Source organism: Antechinus flavipes, chromosome 1, assembly GCF_016432865.1.
Source record: "Antechinus flavipes isolate AdamAnt ecotype Samford, QLD, Australia chromosome 1, AdamAnt_v2, whole genome shotgun sequence".
Taxonomy (NCBI): domain Eukaryota; kingdom Metazoa; phylum Chordata; class Mammalia; order Dasyuromorphia; family Dasyuridae; genus Antechinus; species Antechinus flavipes.
In genome coordinates, this window is record NC_067398.1 from 84,505,100 (window position 1) to 84,520,781 (window position 15,682).

Below are 15,682 nucleotides of genomic sequence, written 5' to 3' on the forward strand. Positions count from 1 at the left end.
AGCACTATTCCTACACAATCACATCCTATCAAAGATCTGTCCATGAAAGTTTCCCCCCAATTTTCTGTATTACTTGTTCTTGGCTGAATAGGTTTTATTTATACAAGAAAAAATTTTTAGAATTGAAATTAACTTTTTATACTTCAACAATCCTCTCACCTTATAGTTGAAAGTCTGGTGCTACTGGATCTACTGCTTTTAACATCTTTTCCCCCTGAAGTTCCCCACCTTTTGTTCCTCAGATGTTCCTTGCAGAATAATTTTCCAGTGATTGAGTTGGGCTCACACTTATAACATGGGCAAAATAGTCATTTAAAAAATCACATTGGCTTTGCCTACCTACCTATGGATAATAAGGATTAAATATTTCAGTTATTTAGATAATCTGGGTTTATAAACGTTTTGTGTCCAAGTATTTTAAGTGGTCTAAATATTGAAGAACATTGCTGCCCAAATCTTGGTTTTTAAAGGCTGGTCCCTTTTAGTCTTTTCCTCTCCTCCAGGCCCCAGGCGGGACTGCTGCATAGCTAGGGCCCTGGGAACCCTAAGTGACCTCCCCCGGGAGATTTCCTTTCTAACTATCTCAGTTTCTCATCCAAGCCCTCCTCTGCTTCAAGGAGCCCTGGTTGTCTCTGGGGTGCGGTTCAGACTTGGTACTAGGCCGCCCCAAGAACCACCTCCAGTAGCCAAAGGGGCTTGCTCCTTTCCTCCCCAATTCCTAGTGCAATGGGCACCCTGCCATCCCTGAGCCTCGGTTTGGGAGATGCCCGCGCACACATGGCAGGAGTGAGGGCTAAACACAATCTGCTTGGGACTCCTGGGGATACAAGGGGGGCCGTGCGGCACTGGAGCCCAGTGGTCTTTCCCGTACCAGGAACCGCCTGGACAAGTCCCGGGTGGCATTGAGCCGGGCCGCCCCTCCCCCGCCCCTCTCTCTCTTTCGCTTTCCATCGCCAGCTCTCGGCTATCTCCTGGGCAGAGGTAAGGATCAGTGGGAGGATTTGAACGAGGAGACGCGGGGGCTGCAAGTGCTGGAGGAGATGGGGGTAACGGCCTCGCTGGGACGGGGGAAGGTTTGCCGCGGGGCAGATATACACCCCAGGGAAGGCCGATGGGGAAGAGGGCGGGAGCCGGAGCTCTTGGCTGAAGGTCTCGACCTTTCCCGTGAATTGCCGGGCGCGGCTCTGGGCGGGGAGCCTAAGGCCGGAAGGAAAGGTCGAGATCAGCCCAGGCTAAGTTTCCTCCACGTTTTCTGGATTAGGAAACGGGCCGGGGAAGACATAAGGATGGAACTTTGTCCTAGAGTCTTTCTTCGTTTGGGCGCTAGGTGGCGCAGCGAATAGAGCGTCGCGGAGAAGTCGGGAAGGCCTGAGTTCAAATTCTACCGCGGACACTTGAGAGGTGGGTGGCCCCAGGCAGCTCCCTTAAGTTTTCTCATCTGTAAAGTGTGCTGGAGAAGGAAGTGGCTCCAGTAGCTCTGCCTAGAAAACTCCCCAAAGGGGCGCGAGGAGTCGGACACGACCGCACCACCACCTCCCTGGCTTTTACAGATGAGGAAACCAAGCCCCAGGCAAGCCGAAGGGCTTGTGACTGAGGCCACGTGACTGGAACTGTAACCGCCCGGAGTGCCCGGACGTCGAGTTCACCCCATTTCATAGGCCTGGGTGGGAGGGGGGGAGGGGAGGGAAGGGAGGGCCGCCAGCCTAGGAGCCACGCGAGCGCTCCCGGAAAGCTGCAGCCCCGCCCCTGCCGTCGCTGCCGTCTTCAGATCTGCCAATGGGTAACTGACCCGCCTGTCCCTTCCACCGTCGCCATGGCGCCTCGGGCGCTTGGGTTATGATTGGTTGCGCTCGGAGGGGTGCGGCACGGCGACGCCATACCGTCGCTGCCGTGCCACGTAGGCGTCCGACGATTGGCAGAGAGCTGCCCGGCCATGGGCGGGCCTCGGCGCCCGGCCCCTCCCCCTGCACTGCGCGGCCGCCTGCGGCCTGTCTCAGGCCGGGGGAGGCCTCGGACCGGAGAGGGCGGCTGTGGGGCGGAGCCGGATCCGCGGCCGGTGAGAAGGGAGCGAGTGGCCCAGAGCCTGCGGGGGCGGGGGGCGAACAGCTCGGACCGGGCCAGCTCCGGGGACTGGGGGCCGGGCGCTGGGCCCGGGGCGGCGCCCGCTGAGCCAGCTCTCCCTCTTACCAGGGCACTGCACGGGCGCGATGAAGGCGCTGATCCTGGTGGGCGGCTACGGCACGAGGCTGCGGCCGCTGACCCTGAGCACGCCCAAGCCGCTGGTGGATTTCTGCAACAAGCCCATTCTGCTGCACCAAGTGGAGGCGCTGGTCAAGAAGGTGAGGTCGCGGGGTCATTGTAGGAAAGGGGGCCAGATGGAGGTGAGGGCTTGAGCCGTACTTACCGGGTGTTAGTACTGAAAGGAGGCCCGGGAGAGTGAGGGCCCGGGCGGTACCTGCTGGGAGACTGTACTGAAAGGGGCCCAGGCGGTACCTGCTGGGAGACTGTACTGAAAGGAGGCTCAGAGAGAGGTGAGGGCCCGGGCGGTACCTGCTGGGAGACTGTACTGAAAGGGGGCTCAGAGAGAGGTGAGGGCCCGGGCGGTACCTGCTGGGAGACTATACTGAAAGGGGGCCCGGGCGGTACCTGCTGGGAGACTGTACTGAAAGGGGGCCCGGGCGGTACCTGCTGGGAGACTGTACCGAAAGGGGCCCGAGCGGTACCTGCTGGGAGACTGTACTGAAAGGAGTCTCAGAGAGAGGTGAGGGCCCGGGCGGTACCTGCTGGGAGACTGTACTGAAAGGGGGCCTGGGCGGTACCTGCTGGGAGACTGTACTGAAAGGAGTCTCAGAGAGAGGTGAGGGCCCAGGCGGTACCTGCTGGGAGACTGTACTGAAAGGGGCCCAGGCGGTACCTGCTGGGAGACTGTACTGAAAGGGGCCCGAGCGGTACCTGCTGGGAGACTGTACCGAAAGGGGGCCCGAGCGGTACCTGCTGGGAGACTGTACCGAAAGGGGCCCGAGCGGTACCTGCTGGGAGACTGTACTGAAAGGAGTCTCAGAGAGAGGTGAGGGCCCGGGCGGTACCTGCTGGGAGACTGTACTGAAAGGGGCCCGGGTGGTACCTGCTGGGAGACTGTACTGAAAGGGGCCCGGGCGGTACCTGCTGGAGACTGTACTGAAAAGGGGCCCAGGCGGTACCTGCTGGGAGACTGTACTGAAAGGGGGCTCAGAGAGAGGTGAGGGCCCGAGCGGTACCTGCTGGGAGACTGTACTGAAAGGAGGCTCAGAGAGAGGTGAGGGCCCGAGCGGTACCTGCTGGGAGACTGTACTGAAAGGAGGCTCAGAGAGAGGTGAGGGCCGAGCGGTACCTGCTGGGAGACTGTACTGAAAGGGGGCCCGGGCGGTACCTGCTGGGAGACTGTACTGAAAGGGGGCCCGAGCGGTACCTGCTGGGAGACTGTACCGAAAGGGGCCCGAGCGGTACCTGCTGGAGACTGTACTGAAAGGAGTCTCAGAGAGAGGTGAGGGCCCGAGCGGTACCTGCTGGGAGACTGTACTGAAAGGGGGCCCGGGCGGTACCTGCTGGGAGACTGTACTGAAAGGAGTCTCAGAGAGAGGTGAGGGCCCGGGCGGTACCTGCTGGGAGACTGTACTGAAAGGGGCCCGGGCGGTACCTGCTGGGAGACTGTACTGAAAGGGGGCCCGGGCGGTACCTGCTGGGAGACTGTACTGAAAGGGGCCCAGGCGGTACCTGCTGGGAGACTGTACTGAAAGGGGGCTCAGAGAGAGGTGAGGGCCCGAGCGGTACCTGCTGGGAGACTGTACTGAAAGGAGGCTCAGAGAGAGGTGAGGGCCCGAGCGGTACCTGCTGGGAGACTGTACTGAAAGGAGGCTCAGAGAGAGGTGAGGGCCCGAGCGGTACCTGCTGGGAGACTGTACTGAAAGGAGGCCCGGAGAGGTGAGGGCCCGAGCGGTACCTGCTGGGAGACTGTACCGAAAGGGGCCGAGCGGTACCTGCTGGGAGACTGTACTGAAAGGGGCCCGGGCGGTACCTGCTGGAAGACTGTACTGAAAAGGGCCCGGGCGGTACCTGCTGGGAGACTGTACTGAAAGGGGGCCCGAGCGGTACCTGCTGGGAGACTGTACTGAAAGGAGGCTCAGAGAGAGGTGAGGGCCCGGGCGGTACCTGCTGGGAGACTGTACTGAAAGGAGGCTCAGAGAGAGGTGAGGGCCCGGGCGGTACCTGCTGGGAGACTGTACCGAAAGGGGGCCCGGCGGTACCTGCTGGGAGACTGTACCGAAAGGGGGCCCGAGCGGTACCTGCTGGGAGACTGTACCGAAAGGGGGCCCGAGCGGTACCTGCTGGGAGACTGTACCGAAAGGGGCCCGAGCGGTACCTGCTGGGAGACTGTACCGAAAGGGGCCCGAGCGGTACCTGCTGGGAGACTGTACTGAAAGGGGGCCCGGGCGGTACCTGCTGGGAGACTGTACTGAAAGGAGTCTCAGAGAGAGGTGAGGGCCCGGGCGGTACCTGCTGGGAGACTGTACTGAAAGGGGGCCCGGGCGGTACCTGCTGGGAGACTGTACTGAAAGGGGGCCCGGGCGGTACCTGCTGGGAGACTGTACTGAAAGGAGTCTCAGAGAGAGGTGAGGGCCCGGGCGGTACCTGCTGGGAGACTGTACTGAAAGGGGGCCCGGGCGGTACCTGCTGGGAGACTGTACTGAAAGGGGGCCCGGGCGGTACCTGCTGGGAGACTGTACCGAAAGGGGCCCGAGCGGTACCTGCTGGGAGACTGTACCGAAAGGGGCCCAGGCGGTACCTGCTGGGAGACTGTACTGAAAGGAGTCTCAGAGAGAGGTGAGGGCCCGGGCGGTACCTGCTGGGAGACTGTACTGAAAGGGGGCTCAGAGAGAGGTGAGGGCCCGAGCGGTACCTGCTGGGAGACTGTACTGAAAGGGGGCTCAGAGAGAGGTGAGGGCCCGAGCGGTACCTGCTGGGAGACTGTACTGAAAGGGGGCTCAGAGAGAGGTGAGGGCCCGAGCGGTACCTGCTGGGAGACTGTACTGAAAGGAGGCTCAGAGAGAGGTGAGGGCCCGAGCGGTACCTGCTGGAGACTGTACTGAAAGGGGGCTCAGAGAGAGGTGAGGGCCCGAGCGGTACCTGCTGGGAGACTGTACTGAAAGGAGGCTCAGAGAGAGGTGAGGGCCCGAGCGGTACCTGCTGGGAGACTGTACTGAAAGGAGGCTCAGAGAGAGGTGAGGGCCCGAGCGGTACCTGCTGGGAGACTGTACTGAAAGGAGGCTCAGAGAGAGGTGAGGGCCCGAGCGGTACCTGCTGGGAGACTGTACTGAAAGGAGGCTCAGAGAGAGGTGAGGGCCCGAGCGGTACCTGCTGGGAGACTGTACTGAAAGGAGGCTCAGAGAGAGGTGAGGGCCCGAGCGGTACCTGCTGGGAGACTGTACTGAAAGGAGGCTCAGAGAGAGGTGAGGGCCCGAGCGGTACCTGCTGGGAGACTGTACTGAAAGGAGGCCCGGGAGAGGTGAGGGCCCGAGCGGTACCTGCTGGGAGACTGTACCGAAAGGGGCCCGAGCGGTACCTGCTGGGAGACTGTACTGAAAGGGGCCCGGGCGGTACCTGCTGGGAGACTGTACCGAAAGGGGCCCGAGCGGTACCTGCTGGAAGACTGTACTGAAAAGGGCCCGGGCGGTACCTGCTGGGAGACTGTACCGAAAGGGGCCCGAGCGGTACCTGCTGGAAGACTGTACTGAAAGGGGCCCGAGCGGTACCTGCTGGGAGACTGTACCGAAAGGAGGCTCAGAGAGAGGTGAGGGCCCGAGCGGTACCTGCTGGGAGACTGTACTGAAAGGAGGCTCAGAGAGAGGTGAGGGCCCGAGCGGTACCTGCTGGGAGACTGTACTGAAAGGAGGCTCAGAGAGAGGTGAGGGCCCGAGCGGTACCTGCTGGGAGACTGTACCGAAAGGGGCCCGGGCGGTACCTGCTGGGAGACTGTACCGAAAGGGGCCCGGGCGGTACCTGCTGGGAGACTGTACCGAAAGGGGGCCCGAGCGGTACCTGCTGGGAGACTGTACCGAAAGGGGGCCCGAGCGGTACCTGCTGGGAGACTGTACCGAAAGGGGCCCGGGCGGTACCTGCTGGGAGACTGTACTGAAAGGAGTCTCAGAGAGAGGTGAGGGCCCGGCGGTACCTGCTGGGAGACTGTACTGAAAGGGGCCCGGGCGGTACCTGCTGGGAGACTGTACTGAAAGGAGTCTCAGAGAGAGGTGAGGGCCCGGGCGGTACCTGCTGGGAGACTGTACCGAAAGGGGCCCGGGCGGTACCTGCTGGAGACTGTACTGAAAGGGGCCCGGGCGGTACCTGCTGGGAGACTGTACTGAAAGGAGTCTCAGAGAGAGGTGAGGGCCGGGCGGTACCTGCTGGGAGACTGTACTGAAAGGGGCCCAGGCGGTACCTGCTGGGAGACTGTACTGAAAGGGGCCCGAGCGGTACCTGCTGGGAGACTGTACCGAAAGGGGCCCGAGCGGTACCTGCTGGGAGACTGTACCGAAAGGGGCCCGAGCGGTACCTGCTGGGAGACTGTACTGAAAGGAGTCTCAGAGAGAGGTGAGGGCCCGGGCGGTACCTGCTGGGAGACTGTACTGAAAGGGGGCCCGGGCGGTACCTGCTGGGAGACTGTACTGAAAGGGGGCCCGGGCGGTACCTGCTGGGAGACTGTACTGAAAGGGGCCCAGGCGGTACCTGCTGGGAGACTGTACTGAAAGGGGGCTCAGAGAGAGGTGAGGGCCCGAGCGGTACCTGCTGGGAGACTGTACTGAAAGGAGGCTCAGAGAGAGGTGAGGGCCCGAGCGGTACCTGCTGGGAGACTGTACTGAAAGGAGGCTCAGAGAGAGGTGAGGGCCCGAGCGGTACCTGCTGGAGACTGTACTGAAAGGGGCCCGGGCGGTACCTGCTGGGAGACTGTACTGAAAGGGGCCCGGGCGGTACCTGCTGGGAGACTGTACTGAAAGGAGTCTCAGAGAGAGGTGAGGGCCGGGCGGTACCTGCTGGGAGACTGTACTGAAAGGGGGCCCGGGCGGTACCTGCTGGGAGACTGTACTGAAAGGGGGCCCGGGCGGTACCTGCTGGGAGACTGTACTGAAAGGGGCCCAGGCGGTACCTGCTGGGAGACTGTACTGAAAGGGGGCTCAGAGAGAGGTGAGGGCCCGAGCGGTACCTGCTGGGAGACTGTACTGAAAGGAGGCTCAGAGAGAGGTGAGGGCCCGAGCGGTACCTGCTGGGAGACTGTACTGAAAGGAGGCTCAGAGAGAGGTGAGGGCCCGAGCGGTACCTGCTGGGAGACTGTACTGAAAGGAGGCTCAGAGAGAGGTGAGGGCCCGAGCGGTACCTGCTGGGAGACTGTACTGAAAGGAGGCCCGGGAGAGGTGAGGGCCCGAGCGGTACCTGCTGGGAGACTGTACCGAAAGGGGCCCGAGCGGTACCTGCTGGGAGACTGTACTGAAAGGGGCCCGGGCGGTACCTGCTGGAAGACTGTACTGAAAAGGGCCCGGGCGGTACCTGCTGGGAGACTGTACTGAAAGGGGCCCGAGCGGTACCTGCTGGGAGACTGTACTGAAAGGAGGCTCAGAGAGAGGTGAGGGCCCGAGCGGTACCTGCTGGGAGACTGTACTGAAAGGAGGCTCAGAGAGAGGTGAGGGCCCGGGCGGTACCTGCTGGGAGACTGTACCGAAAGGGGCCCGGGCGGTACCTGCTGGGAGACTGTACCGAAAGGGGCCCGGGCGGTACCTGCTGGGAGACTGTACCGAAAGGGGCCCGAGCGGTACCTGCTGGGAGACTGTACCGAAAGGGGCCCGAGCGGTACCTGCTGGGAGACTGTACCGAAAGGGGCCCGAGCGGTACCTGCTGGGAGACTGTACTGAAAGGGGGCCCGGGCGGTACCTGCTGGGAGACTGTACTGAAAGGAGTCTCAGAGAGAGGTGAGGGCCCGGGCGGTACCTGCTGGGAGACTGTACTGAAAGGGGCCCGGGCGGTACCTGCTGGGAGACTGTACTGAAAGGGGGCCCGGGCGGTACCTGCTGGGAGACTGTACTGAAAGGAGTCTCAGAGAGAGGTGAGGGCCCGGGCGGTACCTGCTGGGAGACTGTACTGAAAGGGGCCCGGGTGGTACCTGCTGGGAGACTGTACTGAAAGGGGCCCGGGCGGTACCTGCTGGGAGACTGTACCGAAAGGGGCCCGAGCGGTACCTGCTGGGAGACTGTACCGAAAGGGGCCCAGGCGGTACCTGCTGGGAGACTGTACTGAAAGGAGTCTCAGAGAGAGGTGAGGGCCCGGGCGGTACCTGCTGGGAGACTGTACTGAAAGGGGGCTCAGAGAGAGGTGAGGGCCCGAGCGGTACCTGCTGGGAGACTGTACTGAAAGGGGGCTCAGAGAGAGGTGAGGGCCCGAGCGGTACCTGCTGGGAGACTGTACTGAAAGGGGGCTCAGAGAGAGGTGAGGGCCCGAGCGGTACCTGCTGGGAGACTGTACTGAAAGGAGGCTCAGAGAGAGGTGAGGGCCCGAGCGGTACCTGCTGGGAGACTGTACTGAAAGGGGCCCGAGCGGTACCTGCTGGGAGACTGTACTGAAAGGGGCCCGGGCGGTACCTGCTGGGAGACTGTACCGAAAGGGGCCCGAGCGGTACCTGCTGGAAGACTGTACTGAAAAGGGCCCGGGCGGTACCTGCTGGGAGACTGTACCGAAAGGGGCCCGAGCGGTACCTGCTGGAAGACTGTACTGAAAGGGGCCCGAGCGGTACCTGCTGGGAGACTGTACCGAAAGGAGGCTCAGAGAGAGGTGAGGGCCCGAGCGGTACCTGCTGGGAGACTGTACTGAAAGGAGGCTCAGAGAGAGGTGAGGGCCCGAGCGGTACCTGCTGGGAGACTGTACTGAAAGGAGGCTCAGAGAGAGGTGAGGGCCCGGGCGGTACCTGCTGGGAGACTGTACCGAAAGGGGCCCGGGCGGTACCTGCTGGGAGACTGTACCGAAAGGGGCCCGGGCGGTACCTGCTGGGAGACTGTACCGAAAGGGGCCCGAGCGGTACCTGCTGGGAGACTGTACCGAAAGGGGCCCGAGCGGTACCTGCTGGGAGACTGTACCGAAAGGGGCCCGAGCGGTACCTGCTGGGAGACTGTACCGAAAGGGGCCCGAGCGGTACCTGCTGGGAGACTGTACCGAAAGGGGCCCGAGCGGTACCTGCTGGGAGACTGTACTGAAAGGGGCCCAGGCGGTACCTGCTGGGAGACTGTACTGAAAGGGGCCCAGGCGGTACCTGCTGGGAGACTGTACTGAAAGGGGGCCCGGGCGGTACCTGCTGGGAGACTGTACTGAAAGGAGGCTCAGAGAGAGGTGAGGGCCCGGGCGGTACCTGCTGGGAGACTGTACTGAAAGGGGGCCCGGGCGGTACCTGCTGGGAGACTGTACTGAAAGGAGTCTCAGAGAGAGGTGAGGGCCCGGGCGGTACCTGCTGGGAGACTGTACCGAAAGGGGCCCGAGCGGTACCTGCTGGGAGACTGTACTGAAAGGGGCCCGAGCGGTACCTGCTGGGAGACTGTACGGAAAGGAGGCTCAGAGAGAGGTGAGGGCCCGAGCGGTACCTGCTGGGAGACTGTACTGAAAGGGGGCTCCGGGAGAGGTGAGGGCCCGAGCGGTACCTGCTGGGAGACTGTACTGAAAGGGGCCCGAGCGGTACCTGCTGGGAGACTGTACTGAAAGGGGCCCGAGCGGTACCTGCTGGGAGACTGTACTGAAAGGGGCCCAGGCGGTACCTGCTGGGAGACTGTACTGAAAGGGGGCTCAGAGAGAGGTGAGGGCCCGAGCGGTACCTGCTGGGAGACTGTACTGAAAGGGGGCTCAGAGAGAGGTGAGGGCCCGAGCGGTACCTGCTGGGAGACTGTACTGAAAGGAGGCTCAGAGAGAGGTGAGGGCCCGAGCGGTACCTGCTGGGAGACTGTACCGAAAGGGGCCCGAGCGGTACCTGCTGGGAGACTGTACCGAAAGGGGCCCGAGCGGTACCTGCTGGGAGACTGTACCGAAAGGGGCCCGAGCGGTACCTGCTGGAGACTGTACCGAAAGGGGCCCGAGCGGTACCTGCTGGGAGACTGTACCGAAAGGGGCCGAGCGGTACCTGCTGGGAGACTGTACCGAAAGGGGCCCGAGCGGTACCTGCTGGGAGACTGTACCGAAAGGGGCCCGAGCGGTACCTGCTGGGAGACTGTACCGAAAGGGGCCCGAGCGGTACCTGCTGGAGACTGTACTGAAAGGGGCCCAGGCGGTACCTGCTGGGAGACTGTACTGAAAGGGGCCCGGGCGGTACCTGCTGGGAGACTGTACTGAAAGGAGGCTCAGAGAGAGGTGAGGGCCCGGGCGGTACCTGCTGGGAGACTGTACTGAAAGGGGCCCAGGCGGTACCTGCTGGGAGACTGTACTGAAAGGGGCCCGAGCGGTACCTGCTGGGAGACTGTACCGAAAGGGGCCCGAGCGGTACCTGCTGGGAGACTGTACCGAAAGGGGGCTCCGGGAGAGGTGAGGGCCCGAGCGGTACCTGCTGGGAGACTGTACTGAAAGGGGCCCGAGCGGTACCTGCTGGGAGACTGTACTGAAAGGGGCCCGAGCGGTACCTGCTGGAGACTGTACTGAAAGGGGCCCGAGCGGTACCTGCTGGGAGACTGTACTGAAAGGGGGCTCAGAGAGAGGTGAGGGCCCGAGCGGTACCTGCTGGGAGACTGTACTGAAAGGGGGCTCAGAGAGAGGTGAGGGCCCGAGCGGTACCTGCTGGGAGACTGTACTGAAAGGAGGCTCAGAGAGAGGTGAGGGCCCGAGCGGTACTGCTGGGAGACTGTACCGAAAGGGGCCCGAGCGGTACCTGCTGGGAGACTGTACCGAAAGGGGCCCGAGCGGTACCTGCTGGGAGACTGTACCGAAAGGGGCCCGAGCGGTACCTGCTGGGAGACTGTACCGAAAGGGGCCCGAGCGGTACCTGCTGGGAGACTGTACCGAAAGGGGCCCGAGCGGTACCTGCTGGGAGACTGTACCGAAAGGGGCCCGAGCGGTACCTGCTGGAGACTGTACCGAAAGGGGCCCGAGCGGTACCTGCTGGGAGACTGTACCGAAAGGGGCCCGAGCGGTACCTGCTGGGAGACTGTACTGAAAGGGGCCCAGGCGGTACCTGCTGGGAGACTGTACTGAAAGGGGCCCGGGCGGTACCTGCTGGGAGACTGTACTGAAAGGAGGCTCAGAGAGAGGTGAGGGCCCGGGCGGTACCTGCTGGGAGACTGTACTGAAAGGGGCCCAGGCGGTACCTGCTGGGAGACTGTACTGAAAGGGGCCCGAGCGGTACCTGCTGGGAGACTGTACCGAAAGGGGCCCGAGCGGTACCTGCTGGGAGACTGTACCGAAAGGGGCCCGAGCGGTACCTGCTGGGAGACTGTACTGAAAGGGGCCCGAGCGGTACCTGCTGGGAGACTGTACTGAAAGGAGTCTCAGAGAGAGGTGAGGGCCTGAGTGGTACCTGCTGGGAGACTGTACTGAAAGGAGGCTCAGAGAGAGGTGAGGGCCCGAGCGGTACCTGCTGGGAGACTGTACTGAAAGGGGCCCGAGCGGTACCTGCTGGGAGACTGTACTGAAAGGAGTCTCAGAGAGAGGTGAGGGCCTGAGTGGTACCTGCTGGGAGACTGTACTGAAAGGAGGCTCAGAGAGAGGTGAGGGCCCGAGCTGTGTTCTAGCATTAGTTTCATACATAGTTATCATGGAGCCTCAGGAGAGGGGAGGGGTCACATCGGTGCTTTCTTCTGCAGGCTGGGGTGAATCATGTGATCCTGGCTGTGAGTTACATGTCTGAGATGTTAGAGAAGGAAATGAAGGAACAGGAGCTCCGGGTGAGAAGAGGCCAGCCTGAGGGGGAGGGCTCCCTCCTCCTCAAAGTCCCCCAGGACCCAGGTCTGGGGAGTATTTGAGGGGTGGAGGAAGGGGGGCAGGGAAGGATTGAGTAAGCATTGGAGCCCCCCCCACTGGGCCACACACCGGGAAGGGCCACGCAGGGGACCCCTCCTCTTCCCCCCCAGTCCCTACTGACCCAGTCTGCTCTGGCTTTTCAGCTGGGGATTCGAATCTCCATGTCCCATGAACAGGAGCCTCTGGGAACAGGTTTGTGAAAGAGGCTTTGAGGGGGAGGGGGCTCCTGTGGGAAGGGAGGGCACGGGGAGGGGGCCAGGCAGGCCGCGGGCTGACTCTGAGCCCCTGGTGCCCTGTGTCCCTGCAGCGGGGCCTCTGGCGCTGGCCAGGGAGCTGCTCACAGAGAACTCGGACCCCTTCTTCGTTCTCAACAGTGACATCATCTGCGACTTCCCTTTTGCCGCGATGGTGCAGTTCCATCGGCATCATGGGCAGGAGGGGACCATTGTGGTGAGACATCCCCTGCCCCAGTGACGGGTGCCCAGCCTCACCTTTGACCTTGCCAGCTAGTCCTCTTCTGCTCCTTTAGAGGCCGCCCCAGACTGTCCCTAAGCAGGTCTCAGCCAGCACTTGTGCCCAGCCCCCCATCCCGGGGCTGGCCCCTGCTCGCCCCCTGCCCGGGTCCCGCCCCCACCCAGAGGGCCGAGACACTCCGAGCGTGCTTAGTGCTGCCCCTCCTGTTCCCTGGTAGGTGACCAAAGTGGAGGAGCCCTCCAAGTACGGGGTGGTGGTGAGCGAGGCGGACACGGGCCGCATCCACCGCTTTGTGGAGAAGCCCCAAGTGTTCGTGTCCAACAAGATCAACGCCGGCATGTACATCTTCAGCCCCAGCGTGCTGCGGCGCATCCAGGTGGGCCTGGCGGGATGGGAGCGGGGCCGGGGCCAGGCTGGGGAAGAGGGGCCGTGCGGGAGCGCGGGGAAGGCCTGAGCATCCCTCCGCCCCCCAGTTACAGCCCACGTCTATCGAGAAGGAAATCTTCCCTGTGATGGCCAAGGAGGGGCAGCTGTACGCCATGGAGCTCCCGGGTAAGCGGGCGGGCCGGGGCCGGTGGGGCTGGGGAGGCTGGCCGGTCCGCCTGAACCCTGGTGCCCGCCCCTAGGCTTCTGGATGGACATTGGGCAGCCCAAGGACTTCCTGACGGGGATGTGCCTCTTCCTGCAGTCGCTGAGGCAGACGCAGCCTGAGCGGCTCTGTTCCGGCCCCGGTATTGTGGGCAACGTGCTGGTGGTGAGTGCGAATCCCCGTTGCCTGGGAAGCATCCCGGCCTTCTGCTCACAGAGGCCTTTGACAGATTCGTTCTCCTGGGGTACAGAAAGGCTGAATGTGTTTTATTCCTGACCTCGGGGGCACCCTGACGACTCTGTTGCCGTACCAGCCCCACGTGCCAGGGCCTCATCACCTCCACCACCGGGATAACCCGTCTGCCTCTTCAAATGCTCCCAATTTATGCCCAGTCTGACCTGTTAGTGGCCAGAAACTTGGTTAGCTCGGCATTCAAGGCTCCCATGACGGAGCTGGAGGATATCATGCTGACTTTATTGCATATGGTTTTCTCTTCACATGGTTGGTTTTCCAGCCAGACTGGACATTGGCCCAGGCCAGCCTAGTGCATTCGTTCCTCTGGGGCCCCACCCTGCAGCACTTTGTCTCCTTGGCTCCCCTCGAAATTCTGCCTTTCCTTGCTGTGGCTTGTTTTATGTCTCCCTCCCTCCCCTCTCCCTGGCAGACCGTACAAACTCCTGGAGGGCAGGGATCATTCATTTTCCATCACGTTTCCTCAAAATTGAGCACAATACTTAGGAAGCATTTAATAAATGTTTATCGGATTAACGAATGGAATGAATCCCTAATGGTAGGTTTTAGCCTCTGGGAAGGCAGTTGTGGGGGCGGAACCATTAAATCGGCCCTGGGCGTGATTCTAGGATCCCAGTGCCAGGATCGGGCAGAACTGTAGCATCGGCCCCAATGTCAGCCTGGGCCCTGACGTGGTGGTGGAGGACGGCGTGTGCATCAAGCGGTGCACTGTGCTGCGAGGTGCCCACATCCGCTCTCACTCGTGGCTCGACTCCTGCATCGTGGGCTGGAGCTCCCGAGTGGGCCAGTGGGTGAGCCAGGGGGGTTGTGGGGGGCAGGGGAACGGCAGAACTTGGGATGGGGAGAGGCAGGGGCTGCCCAGGAGGAGGGAGCGCCTTTCTGAATCTTCTCCCCCCCTTCCTCCCCCTGCCCCCAGGTACGCATGGAGAACGTGACTGTGCTGGGAGAGGATGTCATCGTAGGCGACGAGCTCTACCTCAACGGGGCCAGCGTGTTGCCCCACAAGTCCATTGGCGAGTCGGTGCCTGAGCCGCGAATCATCATGTGAACTGAGGTGCCAAGCGCGGCAGCCCCCGTTTCCCTGGGCAAAGCTCAGGTGCTTCTGTGCCTCCGAGGGGAGGGACTTGGTGCCCTCTCCCCAACCCCTCACCACAAAAGGAAGGGGAAGGCCCCTGTAAATAGCTCTGTTTATAATGTAAGAGTTTAAACAAAGCTGGAGTTACATTGTTTAAGCATTGCGTGCGCTGTGTGGAGCGGGAGTCTGTTTCTCTGTAGCCAGCCTCCCCCTGCTTTTTTCTTGGCACTTGGGCCTCCGAGCCTACCTCGTACCTCCCTTTACCTGACCAATGGACCCGAGTCCTTGTCCCCCATCCTAGAAAAAAGGCAGGGCTGGGCTGTACGGAATAATAATTTAATACTCACACTGGTAAGTGTCTACTCCCCACCCCCCTTTTTGTAAAGCCAGTGCCAGGGAAGGGAAACCCTGTCCTCTCTGCTGGGAAGAGCAGGGAAGAACCACTGCCACCCAGCAGCTTCCCATCCCCCTCCCTCTGGTTTCCTCAGGGCAGGCCCTGGCTGGTGAAGGAGCTGCCCATCGAGGGAGGCTTATAAACAGGGAGGACTGTGCCCGTCCTCTCCCTAGCCTTACCCCTGGGGCCCGAGGAGCGGGTTAGGGGCCCCCACCCTGAGACAGGGGTCTAGGATGAGGAAGCTGGCTTCTCGTAGTCATCCACCCCAGTGATTGTAGCTTTGCAGAAGAAACAGTCTTTGTTGTTCATCAGGTGCTGGTTGATGCAGGCTCTGGGAAGGGCAAGGGAAGGAAGGTTTCAGTCTTCCCGGAACCAGCAGCCCAGCCCAGCCCAGCCCCTCCCCCAGGCCAGGTACTCACTTGCAGGACTTGTGGCCGCAGGGCCGGAACACAGCAGAGATGGGGTGGGCGTAGCAGATGGGGCACAGGTCCTCCTCACTGGTGGGCTGGGGGGGAGAGGAAGGGGAGGCAGGGACCCTACTAGGCATACTTCCCTTGGGGGAAATGAACCCAGTTTTGTAGGGATGTTCCCAGCTGAGCTAATGAACTCTATATCCACGGGCAAAATACATCATCTGCCCAGAAACCCAGACATGCACACACACGTGCACCCCGATGGCTCAGGGTCCCAGAGAACACTCACCAAAGTGGAGGCAGCCGCCTGCTTGGACTCCTCACTCAGGTGGCCCAGCATCTGATCCACTTTAGCTAATTCTTCCCGGCTGATGTAATCAGTGTCTGGGGAGAATCAAGGTCAAAATCTCGTCTGTATCCTATTCTCCCCTCAGAGGCATCTTAACTTGGGGGTGGGGGAAAAGGGGGAAGGCGCTTTT

General features: G+C 61.9%; 3 protein-coding genes across 4 annotated transcripts in view; 1 reads left to right on the forward strand and 2 right to left on the reverse strand.

Moving 5' to 3' along the window:
• The first annotated feature begins 1,281 nt into the window (after window positions 1-1,281).
• GMPPB (GDP-mannose pyrophosphorylase B) lies at window positions 1,282-14,553 on the forward strand. Of its 2 annotated transcripts, none has more exons than XM_051986511.1 (10): window positions 1,282-1,401; window positions 2,191-2,339; window positions 11,850-11,930; window positions 12,150-12,198; window positions 12,314-12,456; window positions 12,698-12,856; window positions 12,954-13,032; window positions 13,107-13,234; window positions 13,930-14,112; window positions 14,238-14,553. In XM_051986511.1, exons 2-10 carry the CDS (start codon window positions 2,208-2,210, stop codon window positions 14,367-14,369), a joined length of 1,086 nt encoding a protein of 361 aa, XP_051842471.1. In that variant the 5' UTR covers window positions 1,282-1,401; window positions 2,191-2,207; the 3' UTR covers window positions 14,370-14,553. The 2 variants fall into 2 exon arrangements, with proteins under 2 accessions (XP_051842471.1, XP_051842462.1); XM_051986502.1 differs by lacking the exon at window positions 1,282-1,401 and adding an exon at window positions 1,943-2,056.
• Window positions 4,371-11,842, reverse strand: LOC127554678 (uncharacterized). Its single transcript, XM_051986477.1, has 5 exons — window positions 11,146-11,842; window positions 8,357-8,983; window positions 7,178-7,234; window positions 6,435-6,816; window positions 4,371-4,611 (listed from the first exon to the last, which is right to left on the reverse strand). Exons 1-5 carry the CDS (start codon window positions 11,800-11,802, stop codon window positions 4,505-4,507), a joined length of 1,830 nt encoding a protein of 609 aa, XP_051842437.1. The 5' UTR covers window positions 11,803-11,842; the 3' UTR covers window positions 4,371-4,504.
• Window positions 14,554-14,716: 163 nt separating the features above from the next.
• The window catches only part of RNF123 (ring finger protein 123), a 112,355-nt gene continuing 111,389 nt past the window's right edge, over window positions 14,717-15,682 (reverse strand). The window contains exons 37-39 of the mRNA XM_051986466.1: window positions 15,493-15,587; window positions 15,210-15,295; window positions 14,717-15,121 (exon numbers count right to left, since the gene is read on the reverse strand). Coding sequence (XP_051842426.1) covers window positions 15,019-15,121; window positions 15,210-15,295; window positions 15,493-15,587 — 284 coding nt within the window. The 3' untranslated portion in view covers window positions 14,717-15,018. The remainder of the gene's footprint in view (window positions 15,122-15,209; window positions 15,296-15,492; window positions 15,588-15,682) is intronic.